Below are 21,103 nucleotides of genomic sequence, written 5' to 3'. Positions count from 1 at the left end.
AAGCTATACCACATTATTTGTCTGATCACAACGATACCAAAAAGGTATAGTTTGGACTCCAGGGATGCCCACCAGAAGCGCTGCCGGACCACTGCCACGGTCCTACGCACCCCTGGGTGGCAGGAGAGCTTGGACCCGTGACAGAAGTCCAGGACGGCAGCCCTGGCTTCTGGTGGGACGTATAGTCTTTTCTTCGGCCCTGTTCCGTGATCCGGGCTCCGTGCCAGGGCCTCCCGGACGGTCTTCTCCACGTCCCAGGTAAGGGTGGCCACGATAGTGGACTCCGGTACGATGGGTTCCGGTGGATCCAACAGCTCGGTCTTGACTTCGTGTTCATGCACCCGGGACAAGGCATCCGACCTCTGGTTTTTGGTCCCGGGGCGGTAGGTGATCTGGAAGTCAAAACGGCCGAAGAACAGTGACCAGCGGGCTTGCCTGGGGTTCAGTCGCCTGGCGGTCCTGATATACTCCAGGTTCCAGTGGTCAGTAAAAACCATGAAAGGCACTGACGCTCCCTCCAGCAGGTGTCTCCACTCCTCAAGAGCCTCTTTCACTGCTAGGAGTTCTCGATTGCCCACGTCATAGTTCCGCTCTGCTGGGGTCAACCTGCGGGAGAAATAGGCACACGGGTGAAGAACCTTATCGGTCTCTCCGCTCTGGGATAGCACAGCTCCTATCCCTGAGTCAGAGGCGTCCACTTCAACCACAAACTGGCGACTGGGATCGGGCTGCACCAAGACGGGTGCAGTCGAGAAGCGCTGTTTCAACTCCCTGAACGCGGCATCGCTCCGATCCGACCAGGTGAAGGGAACTTTTGGTGAGGTCAGGGCTGTCAGGGGGCTAACTACCTGACTATACCCCTTAATGAACCTCCTGTAAAAATTTGCGAAGCCGAGGAACTGTTGCAGCTTCCTCTGGCTCGTAGGTTGGGGCCAGTCTCTCACCGCCGCGACCTTGGCCGGATCCGGGGCGACGGAGTTGGAGGAGATGATAAACCCCAGGAAGGACAAAGAGGTGTGGTGAAACTCACACTTCTCGCCCTTCACAAACAGCCGGTTCTCCAACAACCGCTGCAGGACCTGACGTACATGCCGTACATGAGTCTCAGGGTCCGGAGAAAAAATGAGTATATCGTCCAGATACACGAAGACGAATTGGTGCAGGAAGTCCCGCAAGATGTCATTTACCAAAGCTTGGAACGTCGCAGGGGCGTTAGTGAGGCTGAACGGCATGACCAGGTACTCAAAATGACCTAACGGGGTGTTGAATGCCGTCTTCCACTCGTCTCCCTTCCGGACCCGAACTAGGTGATATGCGTTCCTAAGATCCAGCTTTGTGAATATTTTGGCTCCATGTAGGGGGGTGAACACCGAATCCAACAAAGGCAACGGGTATCGGTTGCGAACCGTGATCTCGTTCAGCCCCCGATAATCAATGCATGGATGAAGACCGCCATCTTTCTTGCCCACAAAAAAGAAACCTGCTCCCATGGGGGGGTGGAGTTCCGGATCAGCCCGGCAGCTAAGGAGTCCCGGATGTAGGTCTCCATCGATTTGCGCTCAGGTCATGAGAAGTTGTACAGCCTGCTGGATGGGAACTCCACGCCTGGAATCAAATCGATGGCGCAATCGTATGGACGGTGCGGGGGAAGGGTGAGTGCCCGATCCTTGCTGAAAACGTCAGCAAGATCGTGGTACTCAACCGGCACCGCCGACAGATTGGGAGGGACTTTGACCTGCTCCTTAGCCTGGGAACCGGGGGGGACCGAGGATCCTAAACACACCCGATGGCAGGTCTCGCTCCACTGTACCACCACCCCGGACGGCCAATCAATCCGGGGATTGTGTTTTAGCATCCACGGGAAGCCCAAAATCACGCGGGAGGTAGAAGGAGTCACAAAAAACTTGATCTCCTCCCGATGATTCCTAGACACCACCAGAGTTACAGGTGGTGTCTTGTGCATGATTAAAGGGAGAAGGGTGCCATCTAGTGCCTGCACCTGCAATGGCGAAGGAAGCACCACCAGAGGGAGCCCTACCTCCCTTGCCCATCTGCTGTCTAGCAGATTCCCTTCGGACCCCGTGTCCACCAGTGCTGGGGCTTGAAGGGTTAAATCCCCGCTCAGGATTGTGACTGGGAGTCGTGTGGCGATATGTGTGTGTCCCACGTGAATGTTATGACCCCCCCTTAGCCCAGTCTCTAAGGGCGGGTGTTGTCGTTTTGGCCGTTTGGGGCAGTTTTTCTGTATGTGCTCTTTTGAGCTGCAGAGAAAACACTCCCCGTGGACCAGCCTCCTCATTCTGTCAGCTGTTCTCATTTTGGCCCTGTGCGTTTCCCTAGCAACGTCAGCAGGGGGAGCTGTTGCCCCACGGAGCGCTGCGGCTGTGGAGCGTGGGGAGGGCGGAACCTTTTTGAACCCGGAAGGGAGAGGGATGGCGCGTGCCCGGCCACGTCCTTCACCTCGCTCCCGACGGCGTTCCTCCAACCGATTGTCTAACCGTATAATGAGATCGATAAGCCCATCTAAATCCCGCGGTTCTTCCTTAGCTACCAGGTGCTCCTTCAGGACCGACGACAGTCCGTTTACGAAGGACCTCGCAGCCACGATGCGGAAGTCGACTGCATATTCGGCTGCGCGCCGGCGCCCCTGTCGCATTGACAGCAGCACTGTTGAAGCGGTCTCTCCTCTGTTAGGGTGATCAAACACTGTTCTGAACTCCCTCACAAACCCAGTATACGTATGAAGGAGCCGTGAATTTTGCTCCCAAAGCGCTGTAGCCCAAGCGCGTGCCTCTCCTCGAAGCAGATTAATTACATAAGCTACTTTACTAGCATCAGACGCATACATGACGGGACGTTGTGCAAAGACGAGCGAACACTGCATGAGAAATTACGCGCACGTCTCCACACAACCTCCGTACGGCTCTGGAGGGCTTATGTATGCTTCAGGGGATGGTGGGAGGGGTTGTTGAACGACCACTGGAACGTTCATATCTTGCACAGGGTCGGCAGGAGGAGGAGTTGCAGCAGCGCCCTGAGCGCTCGCTGCCACCTGTGCAGAGAGAGCCTCCACCCTACGGTTCAGGAGGATGTTTTGCTCGGTCATCTGATCCAACCGAGCCGTAAAGGCAGTGAGGATGTGCTGCAACTCACCAATCACGCCTCCTGCAGACGCCTGTGCACCCTGCTCTCCCATTGGTCGTACAATCGCTGGGTGACGCCCCTCGGAGTCCATGACGATGGCCGAGATATCCTGTTGGGAAAGTGTAGTGACACGGACCCACAACAGGGGGCGCAAATGAACGGACAATAGAGGGAGTTAAATTTGAACACTTTACTGTTGTGAATGTCACAACCACACACAGCAGATTATAGAATAAATACAAGTCAATGGATAAAGGTGTCGTGTGGGCAGGCTCGACGATAGGAGACGTCCATCCGTCTGGAGATGAACCGGAACCACACGATTTCCACCGCCACCGAACCCGAAGAATACTGGAGCCGCCAGGTCCCGAATTCCCCAGGTGGCCACCGTCTCAGCGTGTCAGATCTGGTACTGCTGGCGAAGAGCAAAGACAGTCAAGTGTGGGTGTGTGTACACCCCGTAACAACAACGGTGGGAATTCCACCTCCACCTCTAACACACACTCGTGCAGCGTCTGAGTACCACTTATCTGGTGGGACGTAGAACGAAACAGTCGCGGCCCACACCGGTCCTATGGGTAGACAGCTGCAACAAAGTAGCTCTTGAAATCAATTAGTACAATACGCAGGCAGAGAAAGTTACCTCCAAGAAGTACGATATCTCGGCGACGTGGTGGAGGTGTCATCCTGCTTTTATCCGGGGTGAAGTGCAGATGATCGGTGACAGCTGTCATAGTTGATGAGTGACAGCTGTCACCTCGGCTGTTCCTGTAAGGCGGCAGCGCCCCCTCGTGCCTGAAGCCCGCACTTCAGGCAGGGCGCCCTCTGGTGGTGGGCCAGCAGTACCTCCTCTTCTGGCGGCCCACACAACAGACTATCTATGACTGAATGTTATGGAGTTACGGTGTAAAAACAACAAGATTCAAGATTAGTTTATTTGCCATTTGTAGTTAAAAACCACATAGGAAATGAATGTGCAAAAAGCTCAGTGTGTCACACACAAAGAAAACAGCATTGGACAGACATAGAAGAAATAATCACATAAAGACACACTGACACTGTGAAATAAGAAGTACAGAGATCAAGTTAAAAGTTAAGATCAGATAAATAAAATAAGATAAGGTGCTGTAATCAGGCTTAAAGTGCACTGTTCAGGCTGATCACAGCTTTTGGGAAGAATAGGGTTGCCAACTCTCTGAAAAATAAATAAGGGACACCTCACCGCCAGGGCCGACCGACCATTGCCTTCACCCTTCCCAGTGTCTGTGTGAAATGATTTTTAACCATTTGACTGTTGACTTGACCCTGAATTTAAGTAGATGCATACATGCATTTGTTCTGATATGAACACGTGGAAAACAAATTATTATTTATCAATTTATTTTAGTGCAAAATAAATTTTCACTCACAATTTCAATATGAGCATTCTGTCCTGCTTCAAAGCATAAAATAAATAAAAAAAAAATTTAAAAATAAATCTCTCTGTAGTGCTATTGCTTAACTTAAAATTGTATAAATTAACAAAAAAAACAATTGAAAATTTGCATCATCCAAAACAATGTAACAGTGCAAAACAATGTAACAGTGCACATTTAGTGTAATAAAAAGTGCAAAAAATAAAGTCTGAAAAGTAAACAATACTTACAATACTTATAGCTGTTGTCGCGCACCTTTTCCACCCAGCGAGTAGTAACAACGTTATAGACATTGCTGTCCGTAGGCATATCTGCAGTGCCAGTGTCTGCGTCTGCATCGATATCAGCCATGCTGCTTTGTTATTGTCGTCCAGCGACCGTTGTCGGCTCATGACGTCGGTATCTTCTTGCGAGCTGCATGTCCCTCGACCAATGAGATAAGAGTGAGGCTGGGATCAAATTTACCGTAAGTTTCCATATAAAGCACCAGTCAATTCCATTGACATTTTACAGACTTTTTGATTCTCACAGAAATACGGGACAAACTGCGTCCCGTTTCAGGTCAATACGGAACGCACACTTTTATTTCCAAATAAGGGACGATTCCGTTTTTCAAGGGACGGTTGGCAACCCTAGGGAAGAAGCTCCTTGCATGACGAGAGGTCTTACACCTAATAGAGCAGTACCTTCTTCCAGAGGGAAGAAGCTCAAACGTGTCTCTTCCAGGGTGGCCAGAAGGATCATTTATGATCTGAAGAGCTCAGTTTAGGAGTCTACTTTTGTACAGAGCCTCCAGCACAGGCAGGTCACAGTTCACAGTTTTTTTGGCCGAGCAGACCACCTTATATAGTAGGGATGTGAATCGTACAACAACTCACGATTCAATTCGATTCCGATTCTTGGGGTGACGATTCGATTCAGAATCGATTTTCGATTCAAAGAGCTCTGAGAAGTAGTTATATAACTTTAAAAATGTTTATGTTTAAGAAAATGCAGCTTTACAAGGTTAATCAAGTGATTCTAGATGTAAATTTACTTATCTGCTTTGCTCGTTCGGAGTTGGCTGGCAGGTTAGCGAAGCGCTGGTCAGTAGTCGGCAGAGACCGCTGCTCCCCTCTTTTAGCTCCGGGTGATAGTGTAGCATGTGGGCTTGCGGATTTGAAGTGTTTCTGAAGTACTTGACTTTCATTTTGCAGATTCTGCACACTGCATGAGTCATGTCAAGCTCCTTCTTACACAGCAAATAATAAAAATCCAAATTGCGCCCAAACGTTTGCCTTCAGCAAAGACGGTGCTGGCTGAATTAGCTCTTCGTCCGCCATGCTAAGCTACAGCCACTGAACTCTGCAGCGCACGAGTGTTTGAAGCACGCCGGACCACCCCCCCTCGCGGGGACGCTGTAGTACGGAAGCCGTTGCCTGACAAACAGTACACGCAGCGAGTAAGCAAGATTATGTTTAAAAAATGCTTTTAAAAAATCGATTCTTGGACATTATGGATCGATTCAGAATCGTAATAAATAAGAATCGCGATTCGGACGTGAATCGATTTTTTCCGACACCCCTATTATACGAGGTCTGTCAATAAAGTAACGGCCCTTTTTATTTTTTTCAAAAACTATATGGATTTGAATCACGTGCAATTACATCAGCCAACCTTGAACCCTCGTGCACATGCGTGAGTTTTTTCACGCCTGTCGGTTGCGTCATTTGCCTGTGGGCAGGCTTTGATTGAGCACTGGTCCACCCCTCTCGTCTTTTTTTCATTGTTCAGGAATGGCTCAGAGACTGCCGCTTTGCTTGATCAAAATTTTTTCAAAAACTGTGAGGCACATCCGAGTGGACACCATTCGAGAAATTCAGCTGGTTTTCGGTGAAAATTTTAACAGCTGATGAGAGATTATGGAGTGTTACTGTCGCTTTAAGGACTCCCCACGGAGCCGCAGGGCGCGCTGCGCCCCGAGCCGCTGTCGTCTGCCTGTTTCGAGCTGAAAACTTCCAAATTTAAGCCTCTGTTGAAAAACACTTCCATTGGAAGCCTTAAGGACAAGTTCGAACATGCCCTGCTGTTAAACAATTTCTCAGATACTCACTCAACTGAAAGCCACCAAAAGCCGCCTAGATTTTACAAATGGTTATCAACACGGAGGTGTTTTCCCTGTGGCGGGCGCGCCGCGCCGGCTGTGAGCCGACACGCCAATCCGTCCGCACGTCTTTCATTAAAAAAAAATCTCCTTTAACAGTGGAATGTCCGGATAAACTGCTGATTCCGACCTCTTCTGAAAGTTCTCTGTTCTCTCACGATGTCCTGGGTCAACAAATTTGGAGGTTTTCAGCTTGAAACAGGATGACCGACGTCGCCTCGGAGCACTGCGCGACGTCCCGCTCCGTGGGAAGTCCTTACAGCGATAGAAACAATCCAAAATCTCTCATCAGCTGTTAAAATTTTCACAGAAAACCAGCTGAATTTCTCAAATGGTGTCCACTCAGATGTGCCTCACAGTTTTTGAAAAAATTTTGATCAAGCACAGCGCCAGTCTCTCAGCAACTTCTCAGACAATGAAAATCTGATGAGAGGGCTGGACCACTCCTTCCACAAGACGTGCTCACAGGTGAATGACGTCACCGACAGGCGTGAAAAAACTCATGCATGCGCACGAGGGTTCAAGCTTGGCTGATGTAATCACACGTGATTCAAATCCATATGTTTTTTTTTTATAAAACTGTCGGTTTCTTTTCTAATAGACCTCGTACATAAAGGACTACGTCTGCCTGTCTGTCTGTCTGTCCAGGATAAACTCCCAAACTATAATATGTAGCCCTAAACTATATATATTCTGAATCCTCATGACATGGGGAACAAACTGGTACCATTTTTTTTAAAGTTGAACTGAAAATTACCCCCAAAATAGCCATTTATGTAAGACCATACAGTGTTGAACCATGTGCTTTTCATGCGGCCACTTCTGTCTGTCTTTCTGTCTGTCTTAACGCCCTGCCATTTTAAGCATTTTTTTTTAATGTAGATGTAAATTAATATTCAAAGTTTTCAGATAGTTGATAGTAGGGCTGTACAACATGGCCAAATTATTGTACCTCAATATTGTTATGTAAATGTCACTTATATACATGCTGTCCATATTCTTGAGCCGCTTAGGTATGGAGCTAAATCCAGGCCAAAGTTTTGTAATCTGAAAATAAAAAAAGATTGAAAAAATTAATTTTGAAACTGAAAATTCAGTGTTTGTTCCATGAGATAAAAAAACTTTTCAACTGACTATCCCTGGTTCTCAAGACCAGGCACCTAAGTGGCTCTACTCTCTTTTTTTTTTAAAGATATTTCAGTGTACCTTAGTAAACACTAGTAGAGTTCCACCTTAGCTATGGAATGTATAATAGAAGATATACCTTACTGAATTATCATATCAATATGATATACGATATGACTACAACCCCTGGCAAAAATTATGGAATCACCGGCCTCAGAGGATGTTCATTCAGTTGTTTAATTTTGTAGAAAAAAAGCAGATCACAGACATGACACAAAACTAAAGTAATTTCAAATGGCATCTTTCTGGCTTTAAGAAACACTATAAGAAATCAAGAAAAAAAGATTGTGGCAGTCAGTAACGGTTACTTTTTTAGACCAAGCACAGGAAAAAAATATGGAATCACTCAATTCTGAGGAAAAAAATTATGGAATCACCCTGTAAACAAAACAGTAATAATGCCACACTCATTTTGCACTCATCATAAGGTTAGGATACTGTGCCCGCCAGAAGTATTGGAACACTTGGAATTTCACACATTTTAATTTGTTTATGCCATTTTAAATACAAGAAATACAAATAATAATAATAATAATAATAAAGAATACAAATTTCTAAAATTATCTTCCTCAAACTGAAAGCAATCTCTAAAACCTGATAAAACCTGTAAATAAGAATCAGCTTTATTGCCAGTTTTCTTTAGACAAGTCAGGGATGGAAACATGAACATTTCCAAGTCACTGAATAGGTCTGTACATTATTTACATCAATTATGAAGAAATACAAAAGTTTCTTTCACCAAAACATCCAATCCAGACTTTCATCTCAAATGTACTTTCTGTTAAATTGTAGCTGAACTTTCAGGTCTTCTTTTAAGAAAATCCTCCTCTACACCACTTCATCAGAAGCTGGATTTTATATTTTAATTAATTTATATCAGTTTTGCTTTCAGTTTGAGTTTAAGGAAGATAATTTTAGAAAAAAAATGTATTTTAAATGGAATAAACAAATTAAAATGTGAGAATACCAAGTGTTCCAATACTTTTGAGGGCAACTGATAAACACTGAGGAGCAGCATATTACATCTCATATATAGTGCAGCAGATAAGAGAATATTTAGAGTGGAATCCTGCAAATGGTAATACAATATCAAATTTGGCACAAATAATCCATAGACATTAACTCTTAAAAAAAAAAAAAACTGATTAGCCACTTGAATTTTCATAGCAGCCAAGTAGGGGTCAGGTGAAGAATTACACAGGGTTCAAAATTAAAGATGCTCCAATCATATAGAAAACTAACCACATTATTGCCTGATCATAAAGATTCAAAAAGGTATAGTTTGGACCAATCTGTGACTGAATATTATGGAGTTGTGAGGTAAAAGCAGCAAGAATGGTGACAAAGGTCAGTTTCCAGTTTGTACATGGGCCAAAAGTTAAAGTTGCTCCATTAATTTGCTCCAGTTGTATTTGTGCTGAATTTGATCCTTGTATCACCATTTGAAGGATTGTTTCAGTTATCTGCTGCACCAATAAGCCAACAGAGCATGAACCAGCTGCTGTCTGTTAGCTTAAACATGTGTATATAAAGCAAACCGAATTAAAGGAGAAATGCTGCTTTTAACAACCTGGATCTCATTTCTGACATAAAATACGGTTGTTTACTCACCAATATAAGTTTGGTGTCATTAGAAGTCCATAGTTCAAAAAGCGTGTTCAGTTCAAATCTGGAGCAAACATTTTTCTTCTTCTACTTAGGTGGATTAGAACTTTTTGTGGTACACAACAGAAACTACTGGACAGGGGGAACCTATGTGACTCATTGATTTGAAAATGCAGATCTTTCAACCAGATGTGGTGGTGCCGTGACATGTCAGTCATCTGTGTCCAATCAGACTTCAGGGGAGTCCAGTGAAACCCTAGCCTCCGCTCTTGCTCCACCCATGCCAGGAAGTGTTCAACATTGGACATTTCCCAGTTTCACTGTGACTGAGAATTTGGCACTTCCTGTTTGAGTGTGAGCTTGCCACTGAGCTCCCGCGAGATTCCATGGGATCTCGTCTATCAATCCAGCAAGTGTTTGATATTTGAACATTTCCTGTTTTAACTGTGGATATGAATTTTGGCAGTTCCTGTTTAGGACCGCCCTGTACCATGAGTGAGCTTCACGCCACTGCACAACGCTTTGCTCATATATAAAATGTGATAAATTGCGTGGCTTTACAAACTTTTGTGCATTGGGTGAAGAACATTTTATGAGTGATTTACTAAGAATAACTGCGAACATGCTAACATACAGATGCAATTTAAGTCCCTGAAACTGCTTTCAGCCTTGACAAATCATGCTGCATGTGCAAACCTGACCTATTTAAAAGATCAACACCCACAATATTGTGGACTCAGGTGGACACACCCCAAAGTGGATATGCATGAAGGCAAACCTGTTCAATGGATTATACATTCTATTTTGTGCACTGGAGAGATGGAATCATTAGGGTGCAGTTAGTAATTCAGTATGTAGTTTTTTGTGTGAGCTATAACATTTCCTCTTTTTTTTACACATGCAAACTTTTCAGAAATCAGAAAATGTCTAATGTTTGTTATTTTGTCGTATGCAGAACTAAATGAACTGCAAACTAGCAGCAACAAAAAATTGTGATACCCTTAGTCAGTGGCGGCTGGTGAAAAACAGTCTTGGTGGGGCTGCTGTGCCAATAGATTCCCTTGCCTTGTCCAGTACAGGCATTCAAGAGAACAGTCAGAAAATTACTACAATTCCACAATAATCATTACATGTCCTTCTCAAAATCAGCAGTTTTACAGATAAAGTTAACCATTTACAGCTATATTAGGCCCCATTTCTACTTTGGAAAGGAACAGTATCAAATACAACACTCAAGTTCTTGAGCAAAGAACATTTCACCATTTGACACCAAATACACACATAGTACACCAAACTGTACTGAACTGACATTATCTACAGACAAACAGATCCTGGGGTTCACAATGACACCGACCTTAACAAAATAGAAAATATCACCAAATTTACACTCTTTCAAAATATGGAAAAATTCTTCAATTGACAAAAGAACATTATGTACATACTACAATGTTCACACCTTCAGAGAAAGAGAGAGAAAATTAAGGTAATATTTTGCATGAACATTACTGAGTGGAATGGAGGCAAACTAAAGAAGCTTGAAAAACTTAAATAACTTGACTAACTAATAACACCAAAACCTTTAAATCAAATTGGTTAAAATTAATTAACAGTGTAGAGGACAAAGCAAATTAAGTTTACAAAACCACTTCATTAAATGCGTTGCTAAACTTGGGTTTGTCTGACTATAAATGCCTTGTGTGTACTCAGTGGCTGAGTTAGAATTTCTTTAAAAAAACATGCAAATTACTATTTTAGGGTTTTGTTTTGTTTTTAAACTGAGCAAATAATTTGTTTTAGACTGTGGAATATTCCAAAGAATATTTCACTTCTGTGAACTGATCCTCATAACTTGTAAAATGAAATCAAAATACCAGCATGGCTGCAGCGTTGAACACTGTTATAAACAGCCCCGGCCTCCCCTATTACCATTATAACTAGTCTGCTGTTCCAATCAAGATCACAGCTTTGACCCCCTAAAACAAACAGAAACATCACTCATTCGTTTTATCTTAAGTTTTCATCCTCGTTTCCACACCAGGAGCAACATTCGGTAATAAATCTGAGCAGCTCGTCAGCTCACCTGAAGAGGTGGATGCGCTCCTTTCCATCCGCGCAGATCAGCAGCCTCCGTGACGTGTGCGCGCTGACAGTGTGAATGAAGCCTGACACGGTTTATAAGGAGTCAGACAAACGTCTCTCCTCCAACCGGAATGTGCAATTGTCATTAAACCACGAAAGATCTGATGTGCGCACCTCCATGTGCCTCCAAAAGGATCCCCGCCAAACTTTGGTGTTATTGCTTTAATTAGTTTTGTCCCGTTTTAAACCTCGGAAGACATAACGAGCAGGAGTCCCAGAGTTCTTCAACTTACTCCAGCAAAACACACGGAGACAAAATAAAATAAATAAATATAACCAAAACGTCGTCATCACCATCATCTCTTCCTGACTGACTGACAGCAGCAGCGTCACGTATATCACTGACTGTAATCTAACGTTCCCGCATTTTTGTAGCAAGGGCTAAAATGACGGCGCCCCAAAGCCATTAATTGTGGCAATGTTGATTTGCCAAATATTTATTAATTTTCCCTAGCAACTACATACAATTGGTTATTTTGCTGCACTTCAAGGGCGCTTTGAATGACCGCCCAAGACGAGGAATGATACGTTCTCTGCTTCTGTCGGTGGAAATGCACTGTTGAATGAGAGTCAGTTGGAGGAAGTGTTGTTTTAATCATTCATATTACATGTAGGCACATACTATTAAGCAAAACTGACACTGATAATACTTTTTAAATATATATACGAGGTCTGTGATAAAAGTAACGGACCTTATATTTTTTTCAAAAACCATATGGATTTGAATCACGTGTGATTACATCAGACATGCTTGAACCCTCGTGGGCATGCAAGAGTTTTTTCACGCCTGTCGGTTACGTCATTCGCCTGTGGGCAGTCTTTGAGTGAGGAGTCGCCCACCCTCTCGTCATTTTTCATTGTTTAGGAATGGCTCAGAGACTGCTGCTTTGTTTGATAAAAAATTTTTCAAAAACTGTAAGGCACAACTGAGTGGACACCATTCGATAAATTCAGCTGGTTTTCGGTAAAAATTTAATGGCTGATGAGAGATTTTGGTCTGGTAGTGTCGCCATAAGGACGGCCCACGGCGCCTGACGGCGATCTGCGCTTCGAGGCGGCAGCGTCTCGCCGTTTCAAGTTGAAAACTTCCACATTTCAGGCTCTGTTGACCCACGAAGTCGTCAGAGAACAGAGAACTTTCAGAAGAAGTCGGCATGAGGAGTTTATTCGGACATTCCATTGTTAACGGACATTTTGTAATGAACGTGCGGGCAGAGTCGCATGTCGGGCCGGACCCGACCGCGGGGGGTCACGACAGGAAAAACACCTCCGTTGGAAACCTTAACGGGCAAGTTGGAACATGCCCAAGCTGTTAAACAATTTCTCAGTTACTCACTTGTTGAAAGCCATCAAAAGCCACCTGAATTTTACAAATGGTTTTCAACACGGAGGTGTTTTTCCTGTCGCGGTGCACACAGATTCGCCGAGTCGTCACGGAAACAACTCGGCGAATTTGCGCGCACGTCTTTCATTACAAAATGTCCTTAAACAGTGGAATGTCCGCATAAAGTCCTCATGCCGGCCTCTTCTGAATCTTCTCTGTTCTCTCACGACGTCCTGGGTGAATTAAGCCTTAAATTAGGATGTTTTCAGGTCGAAACAGGCCGACGACGGCGCCTGGAAGCGCTGCGCGACGTCCCGCTCCATGGGAAGTCCTTACAGCGACAGAAACACCCCATAATCTCTCATCAGCCGTTAAACTTTTCACCGAAAACCAGCTTAATTTCTCGAATAGTGTCCACTCGGATATTCCTCACAGGTCCAGAAAAAATGTTGATAAAGCAACGCGCGCCGTCCGCAGCGGCTATTCAGACAAAGAGATTCGACGGGTGGGGTGGAGCACTCCTCACTCAAGGCCTGCCCACAGGTGAATGACGTCACCGACACGCATGAAAAAACTCACGCATGCGCACGAGGGTTCAAGCATGTCTGACGTAAAAACTATGAATCAAATCCATTTATTTTTGAAAAAAATAAAAAGGACCTCGTATATTATGACTTTTCCCCTCCACATCTAGGAGAGCAGCGCCCGAGCGCCCCCTATGGGCCAGAGTGTACTTGCCCATATTAAGTAATGCAGTATTTATGTACTGCCTTAAATGATTCATCATTCATTCCTTCATCTATCTACCGCTTAGTCCAATTAAGGGTCGCAGGGGCTGGAGCCTATCCAGCAGTCATAGAGCGCGAGGAGGACAGGACGCCAGTCTGTCGCAGGGACCACACATAGACAAACAAACACATACACACACACCTATGGACAATTTTAAAGATTCCAATCCACCTAACCCGCATGTCTTTGGATGTGGGATGAAACTGGAGCACCCGGAGGAAACCCACGCAAACACGGGGAGAACATGCAAACTCCGTACAGAAAGGCCATGGGAATTGAACCCACGACCTTCTCACTGTGAGGCAACAGTGCTAACCCTAATCCACCGTGCTGCCCGCCTTAAATTACATTTAACACAATTTACTTTCTCAAACAAATTCTCTCGGAAAGAAACCAGACTTCATCTTCCACCCAGTGCAAAGCAGCATAAGTGTCATTTATGCTGTGACTATCCAACACAGTTGAGTTTTCACGCCCAGTCCACTCACACTTATCTCTTCACCCATGGATGTGTTGTTCTAAAAATGAGGTGCGGTCATGTACAGTGTTGGTGCACTGGTATTGAGTGAAAGCAGAAGGTGATTGCTCCATAGGCCAGCAAAGTCCAGGTCCAGAGAGGGAGTGCAGTGTGTTCCCTGGTCTTTAAATACTCCAATACTCATGGACACCTTAAGTGGGCTCAGAGTGCATGTGCACCCTGTTTTGGATACAAAGCTGGAACAATGGAACTAATTAAAAGCAACAGTGAAAGTAAATAAAGAGTAAATACTTGTGGAAAAATACAAACTTCACCTTACTGCTTCACTGCTTCCCATCAGGGAGCTTTGGTGGACACTGTCCACTGGTGCACTCTGACAAGGTTCGTGCAGAGTCATTAACTTGTCAGAAAAGCTGTCCACTTGTGTCTACTTTCTAATTGGCAGTGTCCGCTTGATGCACTCGAGGTGTTAAATAGACTGACAGATGACACTCTGAATGATTTCTTTCATGTTACACCCAAAATACTCTCACTACTACCCTAAGGATAAATCCATCTTCTTTGCACCAAGTGCCCTGTTTATTATTACACACCCACTAAATAGCAAACAAAGCCGTGGACACGTCCTGAAACGATTTGCACTTTGCCTTTAGACCAAGCACTATAGACCATAAGGCCGATCAAGGTTTAATTTTCACTTCTTAGTCCACTGAGGATTTTGAACTGAGTGTTGCAGCACAATGGAGTTTGTTTCCACTTCAACAAATAAAGCATTTCTTAAACATTCCTATGTTATTTTAGGCCATGGCTGTCAACCTTATTATGGTCATAAGTCTCAACAGCACAGTGACAGCGGGAATCTCACTTTTCAAGTGAAGCCAAAAAAAAAAAGTCTTTTCACAAGTTGTGCACCTTTGATGAGATAGCTTGTGGTTGCCAGAGTGTAATTATCGAAACCCCCTTGTGACAATTTAGCAGATCTTGCAATCTGCTTTGTTTTATTCATCTTAGTTTATTTTAACCCTGGACAACTCTGTGACGTCACCTACCAATCTAACAACAGAGAGGATAATTACAAAGAAATATAAACAGCCATGTGTCCAGTGAATAAAACAATATCTCGTGTGGAGCATCCGCATGAGGTAAAACTGACTTAAGCATGTGGGCCAAAAAATGTTATAGAATATTCAAACATTCATTTTCTATACCTGCTTCCTTCAATCAAGGGTCACAGAGGGTCTGGAGCCTAGCTCAGCAGTCACAGGGCGTGAGGCGGGGTACACTCTGGATGGGACACCAGTCTACCGCAGGGCCACATTTAGACAGACATTCACTGTTACGGTTGATTTAGAGTCACCAATTCACCTAACTGCATATCGTGATGGTGACGGTGGCAGAGAAGAGAACACTGGACAACTGCTGGACATTATGGACAATGCCAGTCACCCTGTTATGTGTCGGACGCAGCCCGGAGAACTGACCAGCGTTTGAAGGACCCAGTATGAAATAAGCAGAGCACAGTACAAAGGATAACTAAATTTAATTACATAACAGTGATGTGATAAAAGACAACAAATGAGTGCGCGGTCTGGCGTGGTGGGTAAGCGGTGCGCTCCCAGCAGCACTAACGGTCCGGAGCCAGAAAGTGTTTGGACCCAAGCCCCGCACTCCCCCCAGGTGGCCGCGACAAACCGAGTCTGTGAAAGAAGAAATCATCATGTGAGTCCACACTCCACACACAGAGAGACCGCTCAAAGGTGTACATAAACAGCAAACACTTCCTGGCTTAATTACTAATCAGCTTCCCACCCTGCAGGCATGGAACACCCAGTTCACAAACTCCAACTGCAGTGGAAGCTGATTAAACGACTAACATAGCAGCTCAATATAATAAGGTGTGAGGGACACCACATTTACTGACTGTACAAATGTTAGTCACAAAACCTAACGTACCTCAGGAAGTGTGCTGACGAGCATGAGACCTCACCCCCTCCTCTTTCACAGACCATGCATCAAACCTGGATGTTCTCTGCATCCACTGATGATGAGATGGCTCTCGAGACGACGATCTCACCCGTCTGGTCACAAGGTCGAGTCTCTGGCCAATACACACTGTGTACTCCAGACCTAAATGCCACCATGTTCCAATCCGTGTAGATGCACCACAGCTGTGAGTCCTGAACGAGCTGCACTTGATCAGCCTCAGGTGATCAGGGTGAGGTCCTGGTAACTCAGCCACACAGCCACTCAGTCCCAAATGTGCACCACCTGGAAGGAAAACCAAAAGACAGAAACAGAAGACAAACAAAAGCCAGCCAGGCACGCCAGCCACAACACACCCTGCACACCGGCATCAGCAACCAGCCTCTTCAGCCACTGACTGACTGCACCTTTCCAAGTGCAGGACCAACAGACAGGAAAACTGCTTTGTCCCTCAGGCCATCAGACTGTACAACTCCTCACTTGGGGGGAGGAGGAATAACAGTAAGCCAGTAGTGATCAGTATGTCTGGTATTTATATTTGTCTATTTATATTGATATTTGCAAACTGCTTTTTTTTTTTTTTACTTTCACTTTTGATACTCTGTGTGCTTCTTACCCTGTGTGCTGCTATACAATGCTGCTGGAACCTGTTTCCCTGAGGGAGTCTTCAAAAGGATCAAATCTAATCTTTGAAAGTAGGTGGAAGCCAGAGCACCCAGAGGGAACCCACAAGAACACAGAGAGAATATGCAAACTCCATGCAAAAAGTTGCAGGTGAGAAGTGATCCTGCAACCTTCTTGCTGGGAGGCAACAGTGCTAACCACTACACCACCATGCTGCCAAGGCACTAACAAATAACCTTTATTTTTCAAGTTTAAAAATGGCCCGATCGCTCTGTGGAGTTTTGGGATCTGCCCGGTGTTGGGGCTGGGAGTTTGTCCTGTGTTTAATTTTAAACCATAAATTTATGCATAATTAGGGGAGTGGGTGCTTCCAGTGACAGCTGCTGAGCCGAGCACATCTGGCTTTCATTTGCCCTATTGACGTTTCAAATCCCGCAAAACTTCGGAGAGGTCGCCACGCTGCGAGATCTCAGTAACACTGAGAACTGCACTGAGACGCTCTGATCACGCTGCACTTTAACCGCTGCACACGGACAACACCATTAACATCGCAACATAAAACTATTTTTATATTGTGCCTAAAACTCTCATGAATATATTCTCTGGGTTTATAGATGTTGTTATTGCGTTTGTTTTATGTAAACATGCGAGAATCACAGGCTGTCTCTCTGTTATTTTCAATGGGAGCTGCTGTAAGCTCCGCTCGCTTCCTGATCATGTCATTCTGGGGGAAAGTGAAGTTTAACGTCTTGATTATTGTCCTTTACAACACTGTTTGTCCTCTTTGTTCCAGACTAATATATAATATGTCTGAAATTCAGTTTGCGTTTATTAAATTCCACGCAGATTAAACGTAGCAGACACGGATTATTTGTTAGAATTGTTTTAACAAGTTTTCAGGGTATCATGCAGCAGTCGCTTATTAACGTGATGAAAAGCATAAAAAAATGTACTTTTTGTAGTATAATATTCATTTACAATTGCCATCATGTCGATTCTCTATGTTGTTTGACTGCAGCGACTCTCTGGCGCACAAGGGATTATGGGATACGTCAATAGGGCGAATAGCATTGGTAGCTGCTTGATGCAGCTGCTAGGTGTTATGGAGAGCTGTGTCTGTTGATTTAAGCATTTTATGACAAAGACATGGCATAATATGTCTTGTTGTGTAGTGAAATGTCCTAATGGGCCATCTAAGATGCCCTTGCTGCAATATTAACTGTTGTGAAAGTGTCGTGACAAGGACCCACAACAGGGGGCGTTAATGAACGGACAATGGATAAGCCAAAAAGTAACAATTTAATGTTGTGAATCACACAACGATGTACAGACAATAACAATACAGTGACTGTCAATCATACACCAGGTGAAGTGTGGGCAGGCTCGACGATAGAAGACGCCTGGCGAGAGAAAAGCCGGATCCACACAGCTTCCACCGCCAACGGAGCTGAAGAACACCGGAGCCGCCAAGCCCTGCGCCCCAGGTGGCCGCTGTCTTCAGCAGTCAGACCTGGTACTGCTGGCAGAGAACAGAGACAGTCCTGATGAGTGTGAGGTCGCACACTCAGTAATCCCACAGTCTGTATTCAGTAAAGGAGGGAGAACCTCCACCTCCAATCACACACTCGTGCAGCTCCTGAGATAACCACTTATCTGGGTGGGGTGTGAGGCGAAGCCGTCGCAGTCCACACCAAACGCCAACTCCACAGACAGGGTATCCGTCCCAGGAAAACGGCTGCAAAAAGAGATCAGACTAATACTCGAATTTTAGTCAGCAGAGAAAATTACCTGATTGGTAGTTGATTTCTCGGGGGAGGTGGTTGCAGTCCGGCCTTTATGGTGGTGGTGATGAGTAGTGGATGAGTGACAGCTGGTACGGATGATGATGACAGCTGTCACTCCTGGTCGCTCCGAAAAAGGCACGGCGTCAGGATGAAGGCCGATCAGAGGAACTGTGAAATACTGGTCAGTCACTATTAATAATTTCTTATGTGTCCAACCTCGTACGTTGATCGTTAAAATTAAATTCGTTAGTTCTAAAAGCCATCATAATTATTTATAGGAAAACGTTCTATTTTTATTTCTCAAACAAATGTTTGGGCCTGAAAACAGGTTGGTCTTATTTCTCTACTAAGGTTTGAACTTTGAGAGTGTTTACACACGAGAGAAAAGTGAGAAAATGTTCATGCCTGATTGAGAAAGTGTATAAAGTGGTTTTACAGCTTTAAAATGTCTATAATAATTGTAAAAAATAATGCTGACTACGTTGTGGTTTCGCGTATTATGGGCTATTTTTAGAACGTAACTCCCGCGATAAACGAGGGACCACTGTAACACTTTTTTGATTATACTACAAAACAATTGATATGACGGCCGCTTTTGGCGCTCTATTGGCACGCGTCGTGATGGTGGAGTTCTTTTTCTTTGCCGTCTACCTGGCTTCCATGTGGTAAAATGAGGGTGTGTCTGAAGCGGAGTCTGAATATTTATGGGCGTGTTTATAATTACGATTGTTTTCACCCGCCGCATTTATCAAGGTCACGTCAGGCATACGCTGGAAGATGGCAGGTGCGCACTGGCTTGATACTGTCACGGCAACTTTGGTGTACTTCAAATTTACACCGTAAATTTACGCCACAAGTGCGCAATGTTGATACATGAGGCCAAATGACCCCAAGCACACTAGTAAATGAGCAAAATCTTGGTTCCAAACCAACAAAATTAATGCCTCGCAGATGTGAAGAAATCATGAAAAACTGTAGTTATACAACTAAATACTAGTTTAGTGATTCACAGATTGCTAAAAAAGCAGTTTGAACATAATAGTTTTGAGTTTGTAGCATCAACAGCAGACTATTGCTGCTGCTACTATTAATGTGAACACCCCCTTTTCTACTTTTTTTTTACTAAACAAACTGCACCAGTATGCTAGCCATATGAAAGGGAAAATAAGTGTGTCTTAAGTCTGGACTTGAAAGTCTCCACATCTGACTGTTTTATTGACGCAGGGAGACCATTCCACAGAACAGGGGCACGATAAGAGAAAGTTCTGTGACCCGCAGACTTCTTATTCACCCTAGGGACACAAAGTAGTCCGCACCCTGAGAACGTAAAGCCCGGGCCGGTACGTAAGGTTTAATTAGGTCAGCTAGGTAGGGAGGTGCCAGTCCATGAATAATTTTATAGGTTAGTAGCATACATGAGAGTTTCCATATCCTGGTCCTTCTGGGGGACAGATGCACAGACAGACCGAGAGAGATGGACAAGCTGATTCCTATATACACTGACAAGCATTTACCTATACCCCTGTAAATGCTTGTCAGTGTATATAGGTACCCCTGTCCTCCAGAGGGACCAGGATATGGGAAATCTGCTGTATCTTAACATATTTTCATTGTTTCTGAGTTTTACTTTCATGCATGTGTGAGGCAGAATGAGGAGGTTCTGTCTACCAGCTGGGAAGAAGACATCGAGCTGCAGAGGTCCAGTGGCATCCTCCGCCTGCTGATCACTCCAGAGAATAATCTGGATAACCAGAGGAGCATCAGTCTGGTGTCTGTCTTTCCTCTGTCAGTCAGCCGCACAGTCACTGTGCTGTGTGAGTGCAAGTAATCTTAATATACAGAAGAGAACATGAGATGCGGCACTATGATAAGAACCATGACTTTAAAACCAATTCTTTCGCTATTGCTGCACAAATTGTGAACCCATATCATTAATGAAACTAATGGCTGCACCCCACATTTCCAACCGTGTCTAAATTAGAATCACTGCATGCTATTTCATAGCCACTATGCTAATTTAGCTGAAGTGCTTTGATGCACAATCCTGAGGCAGTAAAGCTTGCACATTGTGTGCGACAGTAACACCCATGGTTAATAGATTATACTTTTTTCTTGAATATAAAATGTTTGTTTCAGCAGAATAAAACAAATAAAGGATTAATATTCAGCAGCATGAGTGTGACAATAGCCTCATTTCCACTGTAGAGGAAAAAGACGTAAGTCAAAGACTTAAATGGTGTTTCCTTTCTGCACTTACTTGATGTAAGTAATTTTGTATTGGTGCTGGCAGAAATCTGTCCACTTATGCTGTGGAAATATAGCTGAAGTTACTCCAGTGAGCATCTCCTCATCGAACTCCCTACAGACCATGGTGCTCTTTGCCTCCTGGACATCCATACAGGGTTGTTGAAAATGAGCTGGTTGACTGCTTCACTTGCACTTCAGGCGCTGAGAGAAGCCGAAGGGTACAGAATGAGTCACATTGGTGTC

The 21,103-nt window shown here is 44.6% G+C and overlaps 1 protein-coding gene across 1 annotated transcript in view; it reads left to right on the top strand.

The window, feature by feature from the left end:
- Window positions 1-21,103, top strand: part of nphs1 (NPHS1 adhesion molecule, nephrin) — a 155,882-nt gene that overhangs the window by 84,841 nt on the left and 49,938 nt on the right. Inside the window, 2 exon segments of the mRNA XM_034173673.1 lie at window positions 20,262-20,437; window positions 21,015-21,078. Of these exon segments, the coding sequence (XP_034029564.1) occupies window positions 20,262-20,437; window positions 21,015-21,078 (240 nt within the window).

The sequence above is a fragment of the Thalassophryne amazonica genome, chromosome 7 (assembly GCF_902500255.1).
Source record: "Thalassophryne amazonica chromosome 7, fThaAma1.1, whole genome shotgun sequence".
Lineage (NCBI taxonomy): Eukaryota > Metazoa > Chordata > Actinopteri > Batrachoidiformes > Batrachoididae > Thalassophryne > Thalassophryne amazonica.
This window is presented reverse-complemented; position numbering and strand designations above follow the sequence as displayed.